The sequence below is a fragment of the Leopardus geoffroyi genome, chromosome E2 (assembly GCF_018350155.1).
Source record: "Leopardus geoffroyi isolate Oge1 chromosome E2, O.geoffroyi_Oge1_pat1.0, whole genome shotgun sequence".
Classification (NCBI taxonomy): Eukaryota; Metazoa; Chordata; class Mammalia; order Carnivora; family Felidae; genus Leopardus; species Leopardus geoffroyi.
Genome location: NC_059335.1, coordinates 42,679,751 through 42,697,570, shown reverse-complemented (window position 1 = coordinate 42,697,570; position 17,820 = coordinate 42,679,751). Strand labels below are relative to the sequence as shown.

Genomic DNA, 17,820 nt, shown 5'->3' with positions numbered 1-17,820 from the left:
TGGTGGGCAGCACTTCTCGCCCTCCCCCATGGTCTCCCGAAAAGGAGCCCCACAGCTTGAGAGGAAGGAAGTGGGATGAGGATTCACAGGGAGGTAACAGCTCTCTCCAGAGAAAATCTCTCTCCTAAATCCCCCACCTCCAAACATTTTTTTAAAATTTATTTTTGAGAGAGAGAGAGAGAGAGAGAGAAAGAATCCCAAGCAGTCTCTATGCTCAACATGGAGCCTGGTATGGGGCTCGATCCCATGACCCTGGGATCATGACCTGTGCCAAATTCAAGAGTCAGATGCTTAACTGACTAAGCCACCCAGGTGCCCCCAAACTTTCTTTTTTCAAGTCTTGAATGGCCAAAGGGCCTGGGAATTGCAGAAATGGTTCTCAGACCATTTTCTATGGTCTAAAATTCTCATGTGCTGCTGTGGCTTGGGGACTTCCATGCCTACTGCATCCTGGGGTCTTGGTTAACACATCAAAGTTCCCTCCCTGTTACAACTTTACTTTTGACAAAGTAGGTGCCTTCGTGCTCTGGTGGCAGGCATGTTACTCACAGACTTTCCTAACATCATTGAACAACATGGAGCAAGAAACTTAAAACCGCCTCATCCTTGACCGAGAAATTTGTCCTGGGAGACCATCCAAAATACACAAAAAATTGTTTATGTGATGAGCGTCCTATAGCCTTGTTGACAACAGTCTTACCCCAACATGACCAGAAGGGATAGGTGAATAAGGGACGTTGCATCTACATTACATAATATATGCTACACAGTCAGTAATGACATGTTCTGTAAGACTCAATAGAGCAGCAGATGGCTTAGTGTGGTGGTTCTGAGCCAGGCTGCTAGGTTTGAATCCCAGCCCTACCCATCATGAGCTGTGTGACCTTGGGAAAGTCACTTACCTTCTCTGAACCTGAGTTACTCCTTCTGTAAAATCAGCATAATAACAGTACTTAACTCATACAGTTGCAGTGAGAGTTAAATGGGCTAACACAGGGAAATTAACTTAAAACAGGGGAAACTCATTATGTCAGCTGTTGTCATCAGTACTGGGGAAAAGGCTGCTGTGGTTTAATAACTGGAAAAAGGCAGAATTTGGAATTGTATATTGAATACGAGCAGATTAGCCATGGAGAGTGCACTCCAAAGCTGTCTAAAGAAACAGGAAGGATTAATGTCAAAATAGTGTCAGTGGTTGCCTCTGAGTTGCAGTCATTAATGATCTTGATTTTTTTCTCTTTTTTTCTTTAAATTTTCTGTATTTTCTATATTTTCTTTAACAACATTAGTGGAGAGTTCACCATCAGTGTGGGTTTCAAGAGAGCAGGGATGGAAGGACAGGGAAGGCAGAACCAAGGAAGTAGTGACTACCCGTGGCTCCATCTGGTCTGGACCATGTACATCCCTCTTTCTGGACCACATTCACCTCCTCATTTCCTCACTCTGCCAGCCTCCCCTGTGGGCTGTGCATGGCCGCATCATTAGGAGTATGGAGCCCTATTTGAGGGAGGCGGCAGAGCCACTTGTTTCTTCTGCCTAGGACCTGACAAGGTTAGTTTACCTGAATGCACTAAGCATGTGTCACTCAAAGCAAGGGCCAAACTGGGGGAGGGAGGACAAGGGAAGGGGGTGTTAGAGAAGGCAGATAGGACTGTGAATGCACCTGCTAGGTCTGGGTGACAGTCACATATAGATTCTTCTACCCAGATGTGCAGCAACTTGGCTGGTTCTATGTGGGCTTTAAGGTGTGGTCCTGCCAACAGCTGGCTCCACTCCTGCCATCTCTCCCTGAAAAAAGAAACAACCTTTCACCTGTCCCTATAGGGAGCAGTTGTGCCAGGCCAGGTGCCTCAGTAGAGAGGTGCTCCATTCAGAGTTCACATGGGGCATGGGGGATGATGAATGGGTAGCTGGGTCAGCCAGATGTCCTTGATGCAACCTTATCTTAGGGTTAAGGATCTGTGATTCTGATGTGTAGCACTAAGTGGCTCCTGTCCTGAGTCACCCAGCTTCCTCTTTTTGTGGGAGAAGACTGAAGCGTCATCTGGTCCACTACTGGGCTTTAGCCATAAGTAGACATGTCTGACAAGTGGGTGGAGTGTTTTTTTTTTTTTTTTAATATTTTTAAAAATGTTTATTTACTTTAGAGAGAGGGAGGGAGTGTGTGTGCAAGCTGGGGAGGGACAGAGAGGATCCGAAGTGGGCTCTGTGCTGACAGCAGAGAGCCCAATGCAGGGCTCAAACTCACAAACCTTGAGATCATGACCTGACCCAAATTTGGACATTTAACTGACTGAGCCACCAGGTCATGGAGAGAGGAGCCTCTTGGAGCTGGCCTAGCAGTTGGGCCTGGGACGAAGTTAGAGGGCATGGTTCTGACATGACATTCCACCCACAGGGGGCAGTAAAGGTACCTGCAACAATGGAAGAATCCTCTCACTGAGCTGAGATCCTATGCTCAAGCAGGTCAACAATGACCCTCACCAGGGTATATCAAAATGGAGGGAGTTAACCTTCTCTATTCCAAACAGCATCAAAGGTAGTAGTTACAGACCTAGGGAGAGTTTGTGTCTGTCAGAATGGCACCATTAAGGAACCTTCAGGACCTTCTGGCTAGCAAGGGTTCATAGATGGCCAGCACTGAGGAACCCTAGAGGCCAGTGCCAGGGGTGGGGGTAGGCAACACCAAGCCATGGATGAGGGATAACAAATAGGACCCACCAAGAGGGGTTTGGCCAGTGTACTTGGCCACTTCTGTATTCACCGGTGTTTCTCAGAAAAGCACAGCCTCAGCTCAGCTGTGGACTTGACAACTCCTGGGGCACCTCCATGAACTGGAGGCTCCCAAACAAAAGAAGTCCAAAACTTATACTCAAAAAACTACAAAACATTTTGTAAGAAATTAAAGTAGATGTAAACAAATAGGAAGACACCCCATGTTTGTGTGAAAGGACTTAATATTGTTAAGTTGGTACAGTAACACTCCCCAAATTGATCTGCAGATTCAATGCCATCCCTATAAGAATCTCAGCTGACGTCTTGATAGAAATTGGCAGCTGGATTCTAAAATTTGTATGGAATTGCAAGGGACCCGGCATAGCCAAAACAAGCATGAACAAGGATAAAGTAGGAGGACTCCTAGTTTCCTATTTCAAAACTTATTACGAATGGTAATCAAGAGAGGGTGGTAGGTGTTGGCATAAGCCAAACATATAAAATAATGGAACAGAATTAAGAGTCCGTCCATAAATCCATCGTATCTATGCTTGGTTGATTTTCGACAAGGGTGCCAAGACCATTCAGTGGTGGGAAGAACAGTCTTTTCAACAAACGGTGTTAGATGACTGGATAGCTCCATGCAAAAAATAAAGAAAATGAAGACAACCCATGGAATGGGAGAGAATATTTGCAAATCATATACAAGTTGCTGTTAAGGGACTTATATTTGGAATATATAAAGGATCTTACAACTTAACAAAAAGACAAACAACTCAATTAAAAAATGGGCAAAGGATACAAAGATATTTTTCAAAGGAATATATTTGAAAGGTTAATAAATATATGAAAAGATGTTCAACATCATTAGCCATCAGGGAAATGCAGATCAGACCAACATTAGATGCCACTTCATACCCACTAGGGCATCTGGAATAAAAAAGTCAGATAAGGTAGGGAAATCTAAATCCTCATAGACTTCTGGTCAGGATGTGAAATGGGGCAGCCACTTTGGAAAACAGTCTGGCAGTTCCTCAAATGATTAACTATAAGAGTTACCATATAACTTAGTAATTTTACTCCTCTGTGTATGTGTATGTGTGTATCTCCAAGAGAAATGAAAACATGTCCACACAAAATTTGTACACAAACATTTAGAGCAGTATTATTCATAATAGCTACAAGGTAGAAACAATCCAAATGTCTATCAACTGATGAATGAGTAAGCAAAATGTGGTATATTGATAAAATGAAATATTATTTGGCCAAAAGAAATGAAATACTGATATATGCTACACCATGGCTGAACATCTAAACATTATGCTAAGTGAAAGAAACCAATCACAAAAGACTGCATATAATATGATTCCATTTATATGAAGTGTCCAGAATAGGGAAAGCAATAAAGACAGAAAGTAGTTAGATACAAAAAAAATCACTTAATTTTACCCTTTATTTTTTTAAGGTTTATTTATTTATTTATTTATTTATTTATTTATTTATTTATTTATTTATTTAGAGAGGGCATATGTCAGGGCTGGACTATGCCTCTGTGCTCCTACAGCCCTCTGTGTCCCTAGTGGCACACTGTGATTGGGGCTTATGTACTTGTCAGGCTCTCTACTGGCTTGTGGGGACATACTTCCCTGGTGGAGAAGGGGGATGAGAACAGAAGGCTTTCAATGCCATGTGAAGAACTTGGACTTGCCCTAAGGGTGACAGAGAATCACAGGGAGCTCTTGAGCAGGGGAGTGGTATGACTTAGTGTCCCTCTGGCTTTATGTGTCTCCTCCTTGCCCAAAAAGGACTTCCCTGAACAGCACTGGTCCCAACTGCAAGTGCTTTCATGTAACCCTCAGCAGCCAGGAACTGAGTCTGATGGAGGAAGGGTATATGTGGGATTAGACCTATAGGATGAGATAGTGGGGGCAGGGAAAGAAAGTCCTTGTGGCATGTATTAAAATCCAGATGCCCCAAGGGAGTGGTGCATTGATTCTCAAAAAGAAGAAATGTTTGCCTCAAAAGCCTCTGGCTCCTCTTCACTTGTTGTGGCCTGAGTGGGTAGGCCTCTTCTTTTCTCTGTGACAATAGTCTGACTGATGCACTAGTCCAGACACCCTCCCCAATCTCTTCTCCTGTGTCCTAGTAGGTGCTGTGGAGCTGTGCTCAGTTCCCCCAGAAGTTGGTCTCCCCAAGCTGGGAGGGCAGGGAGGAGCCTAGCAGGCCATAAAGCATTGAAGCACTAGGACTGGGAAGCTGACATCTCATAGGCTAAGAGTCAGGGCTCTGGCCCTGCTGGATTCTGCTGTGTCTTGTGCAGGGGAGCAGGGGAACAAGTCTGGGCAGCACAGACAAAAGGATCTCCTTTAGCCTGAGTTAGAGGCCTTTGGGGGCTGAGATCCATTCTAGAGAATTCTTTGAGGTCTCAGGACTTCCTCCTACCCCAGGACTGCCTTTGGAGTCCATTCACCCTTCTGGCCAAGGGTGTAGGAGTCCCTTTGGAGTCCATTCACCCTTCTGTGTAGGCCTGAGCATAGCTTTGGTGGCTGAAGAGCCTGGGTTCACATCCAGCAGCCACCATTCACACACTCTCTCAGTCTTTTACTCACTCATCAAACATCCCTGACTCCAAGTCCTCCTGATCCTTGTGGGGAAGATACAGAGTGGGGTCAGGTTGATTTCTACTCTCAGAGAAGGGAAAGAGACAGAGATACAGACAGTGCTAGCCTGGAGTGGGCTATGCTGTAACGGACATACACTCGGGCCTAGAGAAGGCAGGGAAAGCTTCATGGAGGAGGGAGCTTAAGGAAAGAGCTGGAACTTGCTAGGAAGCAAGGGGGAAAGAAGAGGGAGGAGTTTGTACAGAGGCCCTTAAAGTGGGAAGCAGGTGACATTTCAACAGCACAATGCCAGTCATGGAGGGGCTGATTCCTTAAGGGACATGTCCATACATCAGTTTGGTTTAAGTTAAAGTTTCTTAGCAGGGGGAGAAAGAAGCTGTTTTGCTGGGACTCTGCCACCCCTAGGGTTAGCCTCCAGCCAAGAAGGCCCATGCCCTGCCTCAGAGCTCCTCCTGGGCCTTCCTGCCCTTCTGCTTCTGCTGCCACTGCCGGAAGTTGGCAGAAAGTATCTCTGCCCAGAACTGCATTTGGGCTTCTCTTAGCTTCTGGCCAACTCGTGGTGTCGGGCTGATCTCCAGGTATTGCTCCAACTGCTTGAATGCAGGCCAAGGAGGCAACCCCTCACCATTGGGGTCCCTGGGTAGGAAAAATGAATGAAGTCCAGGGCCGCCTGCTTTATCCCCTGGGGGAAGATCTGCATAGTAGAGGCCCAAAGCCAGGTGTTCCCACTTGCTCACTCACCCTGTCCGGGCAAATTGGGTCCACTGGGCCATCATGGTGAGGCTCAGCTGCTTCTCCTCCTGTGTAGCTTCTGGAAAGGCTAGGGGAGGAACAGACCTAGATCAAGGTCAGGTGGGTCTTGGAGAGAACCCAAGAGTTCCCTGTGCTGACTGGAGACCTCTGTGCCTGCAAGCCCCACCCTAGCCTGTGGAGCCTACAGCCCAGGGATCGATGTCTATCTGTCCTCACCCAGCAGAGAGCTCTCATCCATGAGGAAAGGACCCCCGAATATGAAGGCAATCTCAGCCCCATGGTCAGCCCTCACCCAGTCTGGTTTGATCTTCGCAAAAGAACTGGGTCGATGCTGGAACTCATAGAAAAAGACTGGAGCTCCAGAATCTGCGGAGAGAGGGTGGCATCAGAGTTAGGTACCCTCAGCCTGACCAGGTCCTACCTCTAACAGGACTGGCTCATAGTAACACCAATAACACCAACACCAGTAACAATACTGATGATGACACCATAATTATCAGCAAGCATTTACTGAGCACTTGCTGGCCATTGTGCACCATTCCATGTGCTTTATGTGCAATCATTAATTTCATCCTCACAACAACCTATGGGTTAGAGTCTATTATTGTTGCCATTTTGCAAATGAGGAAACTGAGGCACAGAGGGGTTAGGTATCTTGCCTAAGGTCACAAAGATAGGAACCTGGTGCTATTCTAGGGCTGTGTCAGGGACTAGCCACTAGGCTTGGAGGAAGCAAGACTTTTCTCCCAGGAGAAGTGCTGAATATGGGAAAAATCAATGAATGCCTGAGAATTGGGGATGGGCCCTGCTGGGTGACCTTAGACAAGTCAATGCGCCTCTCTGAGAGCTTGCTTGGAGGTTCTAGCAGGAGAGCGCAGCTACTCATATTCCCTTGACTGAAGAATGAATGGTCTTCCTCTATTGGGGAAGGTCGTCCTTGACTGATAGTGCAGCTTTGGGAAGGGCACAATGCAGCGATGAGGGAAGAAGGGGACACCCACCTAGCCAGTCAGATCAGCTGAATCAATCCTGGCGATCAATGAGGTGACAGATGTCACAGCCAGATCACCTTCAAATCTCTACTGCACATCTCTGAGCCTTGGTTTTCTCCCCTGCAGGGTGACCTGCCAGAGTCACCTCTCATTACTGTTAACACTGCATCTCAGAGAGAAAGCGAGGTGTAGGGGTAGCAGCAGGGTGTGGGGCCATGATGCCTATGATAACCCAACTCCTGGGCCAAAATGGGAAGGGTAGGGCATGTGAACAGGGATAGGCTCACCTCGGAGGTTTCTTGAGAAATTCAAGGTGGGAAAGATAATGATAAGGTCGGCCCAAAATTCCTGGATGGCATTACGTCTGGCTTCTGCATCGAAACTGCCGCCTAGGTATTCATCTATGATGGTGGGCATCACTTCAGGGGGTATATCCTGGGGCAGGAAGCCAGGCTTAGGCATGCTCAGGTCCCACAGCCCAGCAGACCTTCCAAAGAAGCCTCACACCCTCCAGCACAGCCTCTTCATATTCTAGGGCTCGTGTGCCAGGGCCCAGCCCTTACCTCCCTTGGGGGTTCTAGATAATGTCTAGGCAGGGTAAGGTCAGACCTGGAGTCAAATCCTAGCTCTGCGATTGCTGCTTTGCTGTGTGATCTCAGATAGGTTGCTGAGCCTCCCAGAAAGTCAGTTCCTGCCTGGCAGTGTTGTTTGGCAGCCTATGTGAAGTTCCCAGCTAAGGGTTCTGATCTTGAGCAGCTGCCTGGTTGAAGTTAACCAGGAAGTTGGTAAAAGAACAAATCATGGGGGCTCCACAGAGCTCCAGAGAATAGTAATGAGGTTGTATGAATGGAGAGGGCTCGGGGGGGGGGGGGTCCAAAGAAGGCAGGGAAATATGCATAGATTGAGCATCTTTCAATACCAGCTCCCTAGTAGAGTTTTCAAATACAGCATCCAGTTTCCTCATATGGGAAGTATATCCCCATTTACAGGGGAGGAAATGGGCTCAAAGGGATTAGGCTCACTGAGGACAGGTAGCCAGGGCTGGGATTGGACTCCAGATCCAACTTGCTCCACATCTGACAGGATGATCTTAACAGCTGAAGCTGTGGGGTCAGACAGAGCTGGCTCAAGCTCTGCCTCTGCCCTTTACTTATCATGAGACCTTGACCCATCTGTAAAATGGGGAAAATGAAAGTGTCTATTTCACAGGGATATAGTAAGAATTGAAGAAAATGAATCCGTGTCCTAGTGCTCAGCACAGCACAGCATAGTCTCTGGCACATAATATGGGCTCATTAAGGGGCATATGATGAAAATGATGAAATGATGAAAATGATGATGATGATCTTCCTTTGGGAACCATACTGACTCATGTCCAAGGGGATTTCTAGGTGGAACTAAAAGTCAGCAGTTGGACCAAGGGGTTTGGTGGTGTGTGGGTAGCTATGGGGATTGAAGGGTAGGAGGAAGAGGGTGCCCTACTATTCTGGATAGGATACCCACTGGACTACCTCTTCCTCCCTTGTTGACTCACCAGAATGGTCAAGTGGGGTCTTAATATGGCCAGCATATCCTCCAGGCTCATCTGCCCCATCTTATCCAGGAAACCCCAGCCCTGTGGGGACATCAGGGTCTTCTCAGCACAGCCTGATTACTGCCCACCCCCTACTCCCAGCTATGAGCAGGCGAGTGTTCACAGTCCTGTGAACAGAGCCAAGTGTGTTGAAGCCCACAAGTCCATAGACCCGAAAAGATAAACCTCAAATCGAGGAGGGAGGAAACAGCGCCAAATACAACAAGCACATGGGTCATAGCAGTCCCAAAATGTATTCAACATTTTCACAGAATAAGATCAAGACCCCCGGGTGCTTAGCAAGGCCTACAGGGAAAGTTAAAATGTTGTTTTTAAAGTGAAATGTTGGCTTTATATGTTAGGTTTTTAAGGGCACAGTCTTTGGGTTCAAATCCCAACTCTGCCACTTGCTAGATCCATGACCTGGGCCCATTGCTTAAACTCTTGGTGTCTCAGTTTCTTAATCCGTGAAAGAGGAATGGCAATAACCTGCCTCATAGGATTGTTATGAAGATCGGAGTAGTAACTATGAAGACCCTGACATACAGTAAGCATTGTAAAGTGTTCGCTATTAAAGTTAGTTTCATGGCTATGGGGCTCTTGGTTAATCATTGTGAAAACAGAAAACTCATGGATGAGCAAACACAAAGAGTGCATACCCACAGGGGGATGTTAACCTGCACTAAACATTAAAGGACTAAACTAAAAAAGCTAAAGGAGCAAAGTTCTTTAAAATGATAGTTTATAAGAACAATAGACAAAAATCAGTTGTGTTTCTATACAGCGGCAATGAACAGCCTGAAGGTGATGTGAGGAAAACAATTTAATTTACAAGAGCATTGAAAAATAAGACCCTTAGGAATCAACTTCATTAACAAAGTATGAACCTTGTACATTAAAAACTAGAGAAACTAAAGAATAATTGAGAGAAACTAAAGAGGACCTAAGTAAATGGAAAGACATCCTATGTTCATGGGTTGGAAGACTTCATCTTGGTAAGATGGCAATACTTCCTAAACTGGTCTATAGATTCAGCATGATCCCTACCAAAATCTCAGCCACTTTTTTTTTTTTTTTTTTTTGCAGAAATTGATAAGCTGATCAGAATTCATATGGAAATGTAAGGGACCTGGAATAACCAGAACAACTGTTAGGGATTGATTTGTATCTTCACAAAAAGATATGCACAGGCATAACCCCCAGTACTTCAGAATGTGACCTTATTTAAAGACGAGGCCTTTAGAGAGGTAGTCAAGTTAAGACGATTGCAAAGGTAATCATTAGGGTGGGCCCTAGTCCAATATGACTAATGTCCTTGTGAAAAGGGGCAATTCGGACACAGAGACAGATGGCACAGAGGGAAGACAATGTGAAGACAGAGGGAGAATGCCATGGAACGCCTGATGCAACCAGAAAATAGTAGAGAAGTGTGGACTCTCTCTCACAGGACTCAGAAGGAACCAAACCTGCTAACACCTTGATTTCAGACGTCTAGCCTCTAGAACAGTGAGACAATTTCTGTTGTTTAAACCACCCAGATTGTGGTCCTTTGTTATGACAACCCTAGCAAAGTAACACAGCAATCTTGAAGAACAAAGAAGAACAAAGGTGGAGGATTCACACTTCTCCATTTCAAAACTTAGTACAAAACTAATCAGTATGGTGTGGTACTGGCATAAGGATAGACATATAATTAACCAAATAGAACTGAGAGTCCAGAGATAAACCCTTAAGTTTATGGCCAATGATTTTCAGGAAGCGTATCAAGACAGTTCAATAAGGAAAAAAAAAGTGTTTCAACAACTGATTCGGGAACAGCTGGATAACCACATACAAAAAATCCCTCAGTCACACCATATGCATAGTTTTAACTTCAAATGAATCATAAACCTAAACATAAGAGCTAAAACTATAAAATTCTTCGAGAAAACGTAGAGGTAAATCTGACTAAGCAATCAATTCTTAGATATTACTCCCAAAGGACAAGCAACAAAAGAGAAAATAAATTGGACTTCATCAAAATGTTAAGTTTTTTGTGTTGTTAAGAACACCGTAACAAAGTGAAAAGACAACCCACGGCATGGGAAACAAGATTTACAAATCATACATCTGACAGGGACTTGTATCTAGACTATATGAGAAACTCTTACAACTCAATGATAAAAAGATAATCCAATTTAAAAATGGGCAAAGATTTTAATAGACATTTTTCCAAAGAAGATATAAAAATGGCCAATCATCACATAAAAAGATACTCAACATGGTAAGTCATTAGGGAAATGCAAATCAAAACCACAACGAGATACCACTTCACACCCACTAGGATGACTATAATCAAAACTAGAGCTAGTGAGTGTTGTTGAGGATGTGGACTAACCGAAATCCTCCTACATTGCTGGGGTGGGGGGGGGGGGATGTGAAATGGTACAGACACTTTGGAAAACAGGCAATTCCTCAAACGATTAAACAGAGTTACTATGGGACCCAGCAATTCCACTTCTAGGTATATAACCAAGAGAAATTAAAACCTATAATTGCATAAAAACTTGTACATGAATGTTCATAGTAGGATTATCCATAATAGCCAAAAAGGTAGAAATGACCCAAATGCCTATCAACTGATGAATGGATAAACAAAACGTGCTGTATCCACACAAGGGTCTATTTAGTCATAAAAAAGAATGAATACTAACACGAGATACAAGATGGATGAAACTTGAAAACATCATTTTAGGTGAAAGAGGTCAGACACCAAAAAAAAAAAAAAAAAACATTGTAGGATTCTACTTATTTGAAATGTATAGAATAGGCAAATTCACAGATTTGATAGAGAGTACATTAGTGGCTGCCAGGGCCTGGGGGAGGAGGGATGCGAAGTGACTGCAAACAGGTATGGGCTGAATTTTAGGGGGATGCAAATGTTCTGGAATAAGATAGTGGTGATGGTTGCATGACTTCGTGGATGTACTAAAACCCACTGAATTACACACTTTTTTAAAGGGTAAATTTTATGGTATGTAAATTACATCCCAATAAAGTTGGTATTTAAAAAATTATCATCTGCAAAGCTGGTAAAGTTGCAATAAAACTTGGAGAGTTTAGTCACTGGCAGCAGTTTAAATTGGCATAGTAGCAATTTCACAAAGTACTCTGCCAGTGGCAATACATTAGAGGTGGAGAGATGTCCAGAAAATGTATGAATTGCTTTCCATGGTTAAAGCTTACACCATGGACATTTAGTAAACATCTGGTTGGCTGAAAAATCTATAGTTGGGTCCACATGGATGACAAGGGGACTGAAGAGAATTTCTGCACCAGCAAGGAGGTGAACAGCCCCCTGAGCCACCCAATTCCTGAGACACATCCTGCCTACAAAGTCCCGGGCACAGCATTCTGCTCCAGGCAGGCTTGTCCAGGTCTTGGGAGCCAGCCTTTGGCTCTTTCTCACTCTTCCACTCATGACTCTAAGTAGACCATGTGGGGCCAAGGCTGCCTGCCAGAGTCCAGGGTACTGTTTCCTCTTAACACTCATCAGTCATTACACACAGGCACACGCACACGCACACGCACACACGTCTGGCCTACAAGCTTTGTCCTTGAGTGTCAAGATTGCATGAGCCTGTCATCCAGCAAACACCCAAATGCCCCCCCTCCTGGGGATCAATTCCAAAGGAATAAATAAAAGGACAAAAGCTGTGGACATGAAAATGTTCACCGCCCTCTTAGCTTCAGTAGTAAAACTAGAAAGTGCCCAAGTGTAGAAATTAAGGACTATTATGATTCCCTTGTGGAAGGTTTTGCAGTCATTAAAGTCAATCACTGTGAAGATGGGTAGAAGAATGATAGGGAAGATGCCCAGAAGGAAAGCATGATGTTAACGCTCTGTGTGGGGAGTCCTGTACACCTGGAAGGGACTGGAAGGCACATGGGCCATGCTGTTCCTCACTGGCTTGCTGTTGTTTGAAACCTGAAAGTCTCAGGTAATTAGTCTCTCAGACACAGTCATACTCACCAGTCTCATAGAGCTTGATGTATAAACCGGACCCCAAGCCAAATATGCTGCAAATCAGTACTGCCCAGAAGGCCACTTTGTGCAAAAGCTTGGTCCCCAGAAGGAAACATTTGCTTTGGGAAAATTAATCTGCATAACCTGGAGCAAGTCCCTTAAACCTCTCTGAGCTTTGCTTTCTCACCTATCAAGTGGGAGTGTCACCTCACAGGCTGTGGTAATGACGGGGTAGCAGAGGATTGGCTGGGATAGGGCCTTGAAGGACACAGGAGCCGGAGGACACTCACCTTGGGGATGAGCCAGCCAAACTCGTGATTGTTGACACCCAGGAGCAAGGGCACAGAATGGAACTGCCTCTCCCTCAAGAGCTCCCTGGGGCTCTTCGGAAAGAAGGTGCCATCAATGGTGTAGGTAGCTGTAGTGTTCTGAGGAGAAAGCAAGGCAGGGGTCTTCCCAGTCAGGCCCATGCCTTAAAAGATGGCATCCCAGGGGTCGCATGGCTGCATGCCTGAGCCTTATTTAGAGGGGGTAGAAGTCACCAGGGTTAGAGGACCCAGGGGGAATAGGGAGACCTTCTAAGCAGGCCTCTTCCCTGGAAGACAGGGCCTGCCCTCGGGGCAGGGGTGCCTCTGCATTCACACCCCCCAGGCCAAGTTGGGCCCTCAGCCCCTTCCCATCAGGGGTGGCTGCCCCAAGCCTCACCCCAGACTGCTGATTGCCTCTCGGCTCTCACAGAAGCTGGACAGGACCCCTCTGTGCTATTGCCTGCCACTGTCCCCCAAGAGGTAAGCATACCAACTTCATGTTAAGGATCTGCTCCTTGTTTGCCTTCTCCCGAAGGCACTGCAACATCTCAGCTGAGGAGGTAGAGCTGCAGGCCATGGAGTCCGCGAAGCTCTGGGGACAGAGAAGAGTCTTGCCTCTCCCTCCCTCCTCACCCCTCACCCCTCACCCCCAGCCCTCTGCCTCCCATAGAGAAGAGGTACATCTGTAGGGAAGATGGGACAGTGATGTCAGAGATGGGAACTTGGGACTGACCAGAGAACTGCCACCAAGCCACCAGCTTGGGTGGTCCCCAGGCACCTTGTGTGTCCCCCATTACATCATACTGTCATTATTTGTGTGGGTAACTGAGTCCTCCTTGCCAATCTGAGAACAGTGTCATTAACTAGTTAACTATATTTCCGGACCCAGTGGGGTCAGGAAAGTTTTGCCAGAGTGAATATGGAAATGAGATAGGGTTCAGAGAGGAGGGATTCCAGCATGGCCAGTGTGGCAGGGAGGGGATGATAGTGGGTGCTGAGGCCTGAGCAGGGTTGGGGAGTCAGCAGGAAGTGAGGCTGGAGGTGCAGGTCCCCGAATCATTTTGTGCCCAGGTGGCAGTGGTGCTTTTCTCTGAGCTTGCGTAGGCAGTGTGCTTCCTTCGTCTCTGCTAACAAGGGGCTCCCTGCCAGGGACATCCATTCTGGGACATCAGGGCAAGTGCAGGGTGGGGGTGTGGTAGGTACATGTGGGGTAAGAGGATAAAAGAGAGGCAGACTTGAGCCAGGAGCCTTGGGTTCGAAGCCTGTAAGCCGGGAATGGTGATGACTCCACTCTGGGCTATGGCTCTGTGGAATAGCCCTGCAGCCAGCGGGGACAGGACCTGGAAGCAATGTGGAGGACAGATGGCTGTCAGAGGAGGGCAGGAGAGCTGGGAGGTCTGGGGCCGCAGGAGATACTGTTGCTAGTCCCCTGAGGTGACTCACCAGGGCAGAGACGATGCAGGCACCGGCAGAACCGCCAAAGATGGTGACAGAGTTAGGGTCACCTCCAAAGGGGGAGATGTTCCCCTGCACCCAGTGCAGAGCAGCCACCACATCTAGGAAGCCCCAGTTGCCAGGGGCGTGCTCGTCTCCAGTGCTGGGGGCGGGGCACAGGGGGGCAGAGGTTAGCGCAGCCTGGCTCCCCTCATAGATTGTCCTCAGCCCTTGCAGGTTGGCCCTGAACCAACCACCAGGACGGCACACCCTCCCCCGTTCACCAAGTCTGGCTTAGTTATGAGGCATGCTTACTAGGCACGTGCCCAGTACATGGTACGGGGGGACCCAGCTGGCTGGGGCTGGTTCTTAAGTGGCTGCCAGAGCTGTTGCTCCCTGCCTCCAGCCCTTGCTGGGATCCTGGCCCCAGACCAGGAGCCAACACTTTCTGTCCAAAGGACCAATTTCTCTGTATAATTCTGGCTTTGATCGAGCCCTTCTCCAAGGTGGAGCAATGGGGAGCCTCCTTCTCTGCCCCAGATGGCATGGGGGAGGGGCCCTTGGTCTCCTGACACTCTGCTTGCCTGAGAAATCTGCATTCAAGCTCTGGACCTCCACGCTAGTTCCCCAACTCCCCTCACAAGCTCCTCTCCCCAGTGCCAGCAGTGCCCTCCACCAAGCCAGTCACCTCACCTGAGGAAGCCAAGGAGCCCCAGGCGGTACTGGACCGTGACCACTACCACATCCCCATAGGCGGCCAGGGCTGACCCGTCATGGGAGGTGGCGGCGCCGGTCACCAGAGAGCCCCCATGGATCCATACCATGACCTGCAGAGAAGCCATGGGGCGGTGACCCCCAGCTCCCGGGACACCAGTTGCCCTGCCATCAACCCAGGGAATTCTTGGGAACCCCCCTCAGTACGGAAACAGGGCTGGAGAGAGGTTAGGCAGGGCAGAGCTGCATGGGCAAACAGGGCCCCCTGGGCTGCACACCGGCCGCCTGGCCCCCACGGTGGCCTCAGCCGGGCTGTAGATGTTGAGGATCAGACAGTCCTCTGAAATAGGGAAGTGCTGGTGCTTTCCGTTCAACATAAATCTGCTGTTGTCCATTCTCTCCAGATCCTGCAGGCACCTGTGGCGAAGGATGAACCCAGGGCCAGCAGCTCAGCCCACCGGTCCTGGCATCTAGGCCCACCCCCCCAACAGCCTGCCTGCTTGCCCACCTCCGCTGTGGCTACTCACATTGCAGGGGCAGTGCTGGCATCCCGCACACCCTCCCAGGACTGCGCTGGGCGCGGGGCTGAGAATCGGCCAGGCCCCAGAGGTGGCTTGGCAAACGGGATGCCCAGGAAGACATTCACAAGGCGGTCTGTGCCCTTCACGCCCACTTGCTGGCCTCGCACACGGCCCAGGGTGGTGTCCACTTCAGGCTGAGTGACCTCAGGCCCTGAGAGTAGGACAGAGGGCCATGGAGTGAGTTTGCAGCCTCCACAGGGTATGGAGTGGCAAATGGACTCACTCAACACTGGCTCTCTGAGCACCCACTCTGTGGGCCTTGTTCTGAGCTCTTTGCACACAGCGCTCTGACTACCTTCCCAGCAAGCCTGTGGGATGGACCCTATGACTACCTCCCACTTTTTTCTCCTGCCTCAGCATGGCTACCACTCTTCTCCAGACCAGACCAGTTCCCTGAGGGAGGCTCTCCCGGACTCACAGACCTGCTCTGGGGCTTTGCTTGGGCTAGCCATTCACCCTCAGATTCCTCATCTGCTCAGTTAAGTGCAATAATCACATCTGTTCATTTTCTTTATTTTGATGTTTTGACATAGGGGAGGCTTGCAGACTCTGGAGGGACTGTAGGTCTCAGGGCTAGCCAATTCTTAGAAATAGTAAACAATTCACTGAGAGGTGTGCCTTCCCGAGACAAACCAACCAATCCAGAGTCCATGCTCCCAGCCACCTCCTCTGTGGGCTTCTCAGATTCTTCCACCACTAGCCACCTGCCCTAATCACCCGAGGGCCAGGTGCCACACAACTAGAGACAGCCCTATGCCCCAGAGCCCACTGAAAATCTTCAAATGAACTAATCTGAAACCTGTTTCACCTTCGCCTGCCTTGCCTGTTCCTTCTCTGGGAAACAACAAAGCCTCTTGACCACGTTTTCCTCTCGTGTCCTCTCCCTCCTGACAGAGCGGACCCCATGCTTCCCTGCATGCCTCTTGTTTCTAGGAACTGTGAGTAAACCTCTTTTCATTACAATGACTTCTGTGTCTATCTTAGTGATTACACGAATCCCGGGTGCCCTTAAAACCTAAGGACAATCGTGTTCTCTGGCAGGGCTGCTCTGGAGATCTCACACACACACACACACACACACAACCCCTGCCTGGAGAGGATGCACATCCCCCCAGCATTTCTTGGAACTGAGGGCTCCTTCTCGGAGCAGGCTGCCCAACCCTCCCCATCCCTACCTCACTCTTGCCTTCTACTCTAGTCCTCCCAACAACCCCGAAGCTCCCAGCTCTGCAGGCCCTGCTGGTGTGTCTTACCGGTGGCTGTAGCAGGGAATGCCAGGAGCAGACAGACCACCCAGCCCAGGACCCTGGGCCCAATTCTTACCACTGCCCCCATGCTCCTCACAACTGACTATAGGCAGAAGTGGTGCAAGTTATAATAAAGCCTCCGTCCTTTGGCACAGCCAATCTCTAAAGGGCTGTATTACAAAAACCTCGGTGGACAGCCCCATCTGGCTGGTGGCCAGCCCTAACACTCAGTGCTTAGTGCCTCGGCTGGGGGAGGAGGGCTCAGAGAGTGCCCTGCAGGAGTGTGGGTGATGTGACAATCCCAAAGAAGGGAAAGAGCCTGGGCCGTGGAGCTCTGCAGTTCTGGGTTCAAATACCAGTTCTCCTGACTCAGTGAACCCAGTATACCCAGGGTGTATTTTGGGGGTGGCTTTTTCATGTAGGCCCACTCTCTTGAGGCTCCTCACGTGACAGGGCAGAAGCAGAGCACTGCCCTCAAGGCGCTTGGGTTCCTGGGCAGGAGGAGCTGAGGTCTGCAGGTAGAGGGAGGAATGGAGGAAGAGGAGCAGGAGAGATTCTTATTCACAACTCCTATCCTACTCCAAATCCCTGGAAGATGTGATTTCAGAGCCGGATCTCCTGCGTTCAAATCCTGCCTCTGCCAAGTGCTGGCTCTGGGTCTAGTGTCGTCATCTGTAAAAGAGTGATGATAATAGGAACCACCTCGCAGGGTTGAAGTGAGGTTGCATGTGTGAAAACACAAGGCATGGAACCAGAGCCACTGGAAGCCTGTTCTTGCCTCAGGGCAGGGGTCTGTCAGGGTGTCCATCTCTTTGGGACAGCCCCTACTATAAGTAAGGGCAGGACTCTCCTCTGGGTCTTAGTGTCAGGAGCGTG

General features: G+C 48.3%; 1 protein-coding gene and 1 long non-coding RNA gene across 6 annotated transcripts in view; one reads left to right on the top strand and one right to left on the bottom strand.

Moving 5' to 3' along the window:
• Positions 1-11,460, top strand: part of LOC123579310 — a 43,326-nt gene extending 31,866 nt beyond the window's left edge. Inside the window, exon 4 of the long non-coding RNA XR_006702721.1 lies at positions 9,741-11,460. This is a non-coding gene — a long non-coding RNA (uncharacterized LOC123579310). The remainder of the gene's footprint in view (positions 1-9,740) is intronic.
• On the bottom strand, positions 346-17,768 carry CES3 (carboxylesterase 3). Of its 5 annotated transcripts, XM_045443113.1 has the most exons (14): positions 16,951-17,768; positions 15,644-15,848; positions 15,395-15,533; positions 15,096-15,229; positions 14,412-14,565; positions 14,204-14,308; positions 13,459-13,560; positions 12,951-13,088; positions 8,616-8,696; positions 7,369-7,516; positions 6,306-6,455; positions 6,078-6,156; positions 5,229-5,972; positions 346-357 (listed from the first exon to the last, which is right to left on the bottom strand). In XM_045443113.1, exons 1-13 carry the CDS (start codon positions 17,030-17,032, stop codon positions 5,777-5,779), a joined length of 1,713 nt encoding a protein of 570 aa, XP_045299069.1. In that variant the 5' UTR covers positions 17,033-17,768; the 3' UTR covers positions 346-357; positions 5,229-5,776. The 5 variants fall into 5 exon arrangements, with proteins under 5 accessions (XP_045299069.1, XP_045299067.1, XP_045299066.1 ...); XM_045443111.1 differs by lacking the exon at positions 15,644-15,848 and having other exon boundaries at positions 14,172-14,565; positions 15,393-15,533; positions 16,951-17,039; XM_045443110.1 differs by lacking the exons at positions 15,644-15,848; positions 16,951-17,768 and having other exon boundaries at positions 14,172-14,565; positions 15,393-15,634.
• Between the last annotated feature and the right edge of the window lie 52 nt (positions 17,769-17,820).

Bases quoted from the DNA above. Each gene is read 5' to 3' on its own strand.
- CES3 (XM_045443113.1), bottom strand. From the start codon at position 17,032: ATGGGGGCAGTGGTAAGAATTGGGCCCAGGGTCCTGGGCTGGGTGGTC. The intron at 15,534-15,643 runs GTGAGTAGCCAC...CCTTCGCCACAG, and splicing joins GCCAGCACTGCCCCTGCAAT to GTGCCTGCAGGATCTGGAGA. The intron at 5,973-6,077 runs GTGAGTGAGCAA...TTTCCTACCCAG, and splicing joins ACCCAATTTGCCCGGACAGG to GGACCCCAATGGTGAGGGGT.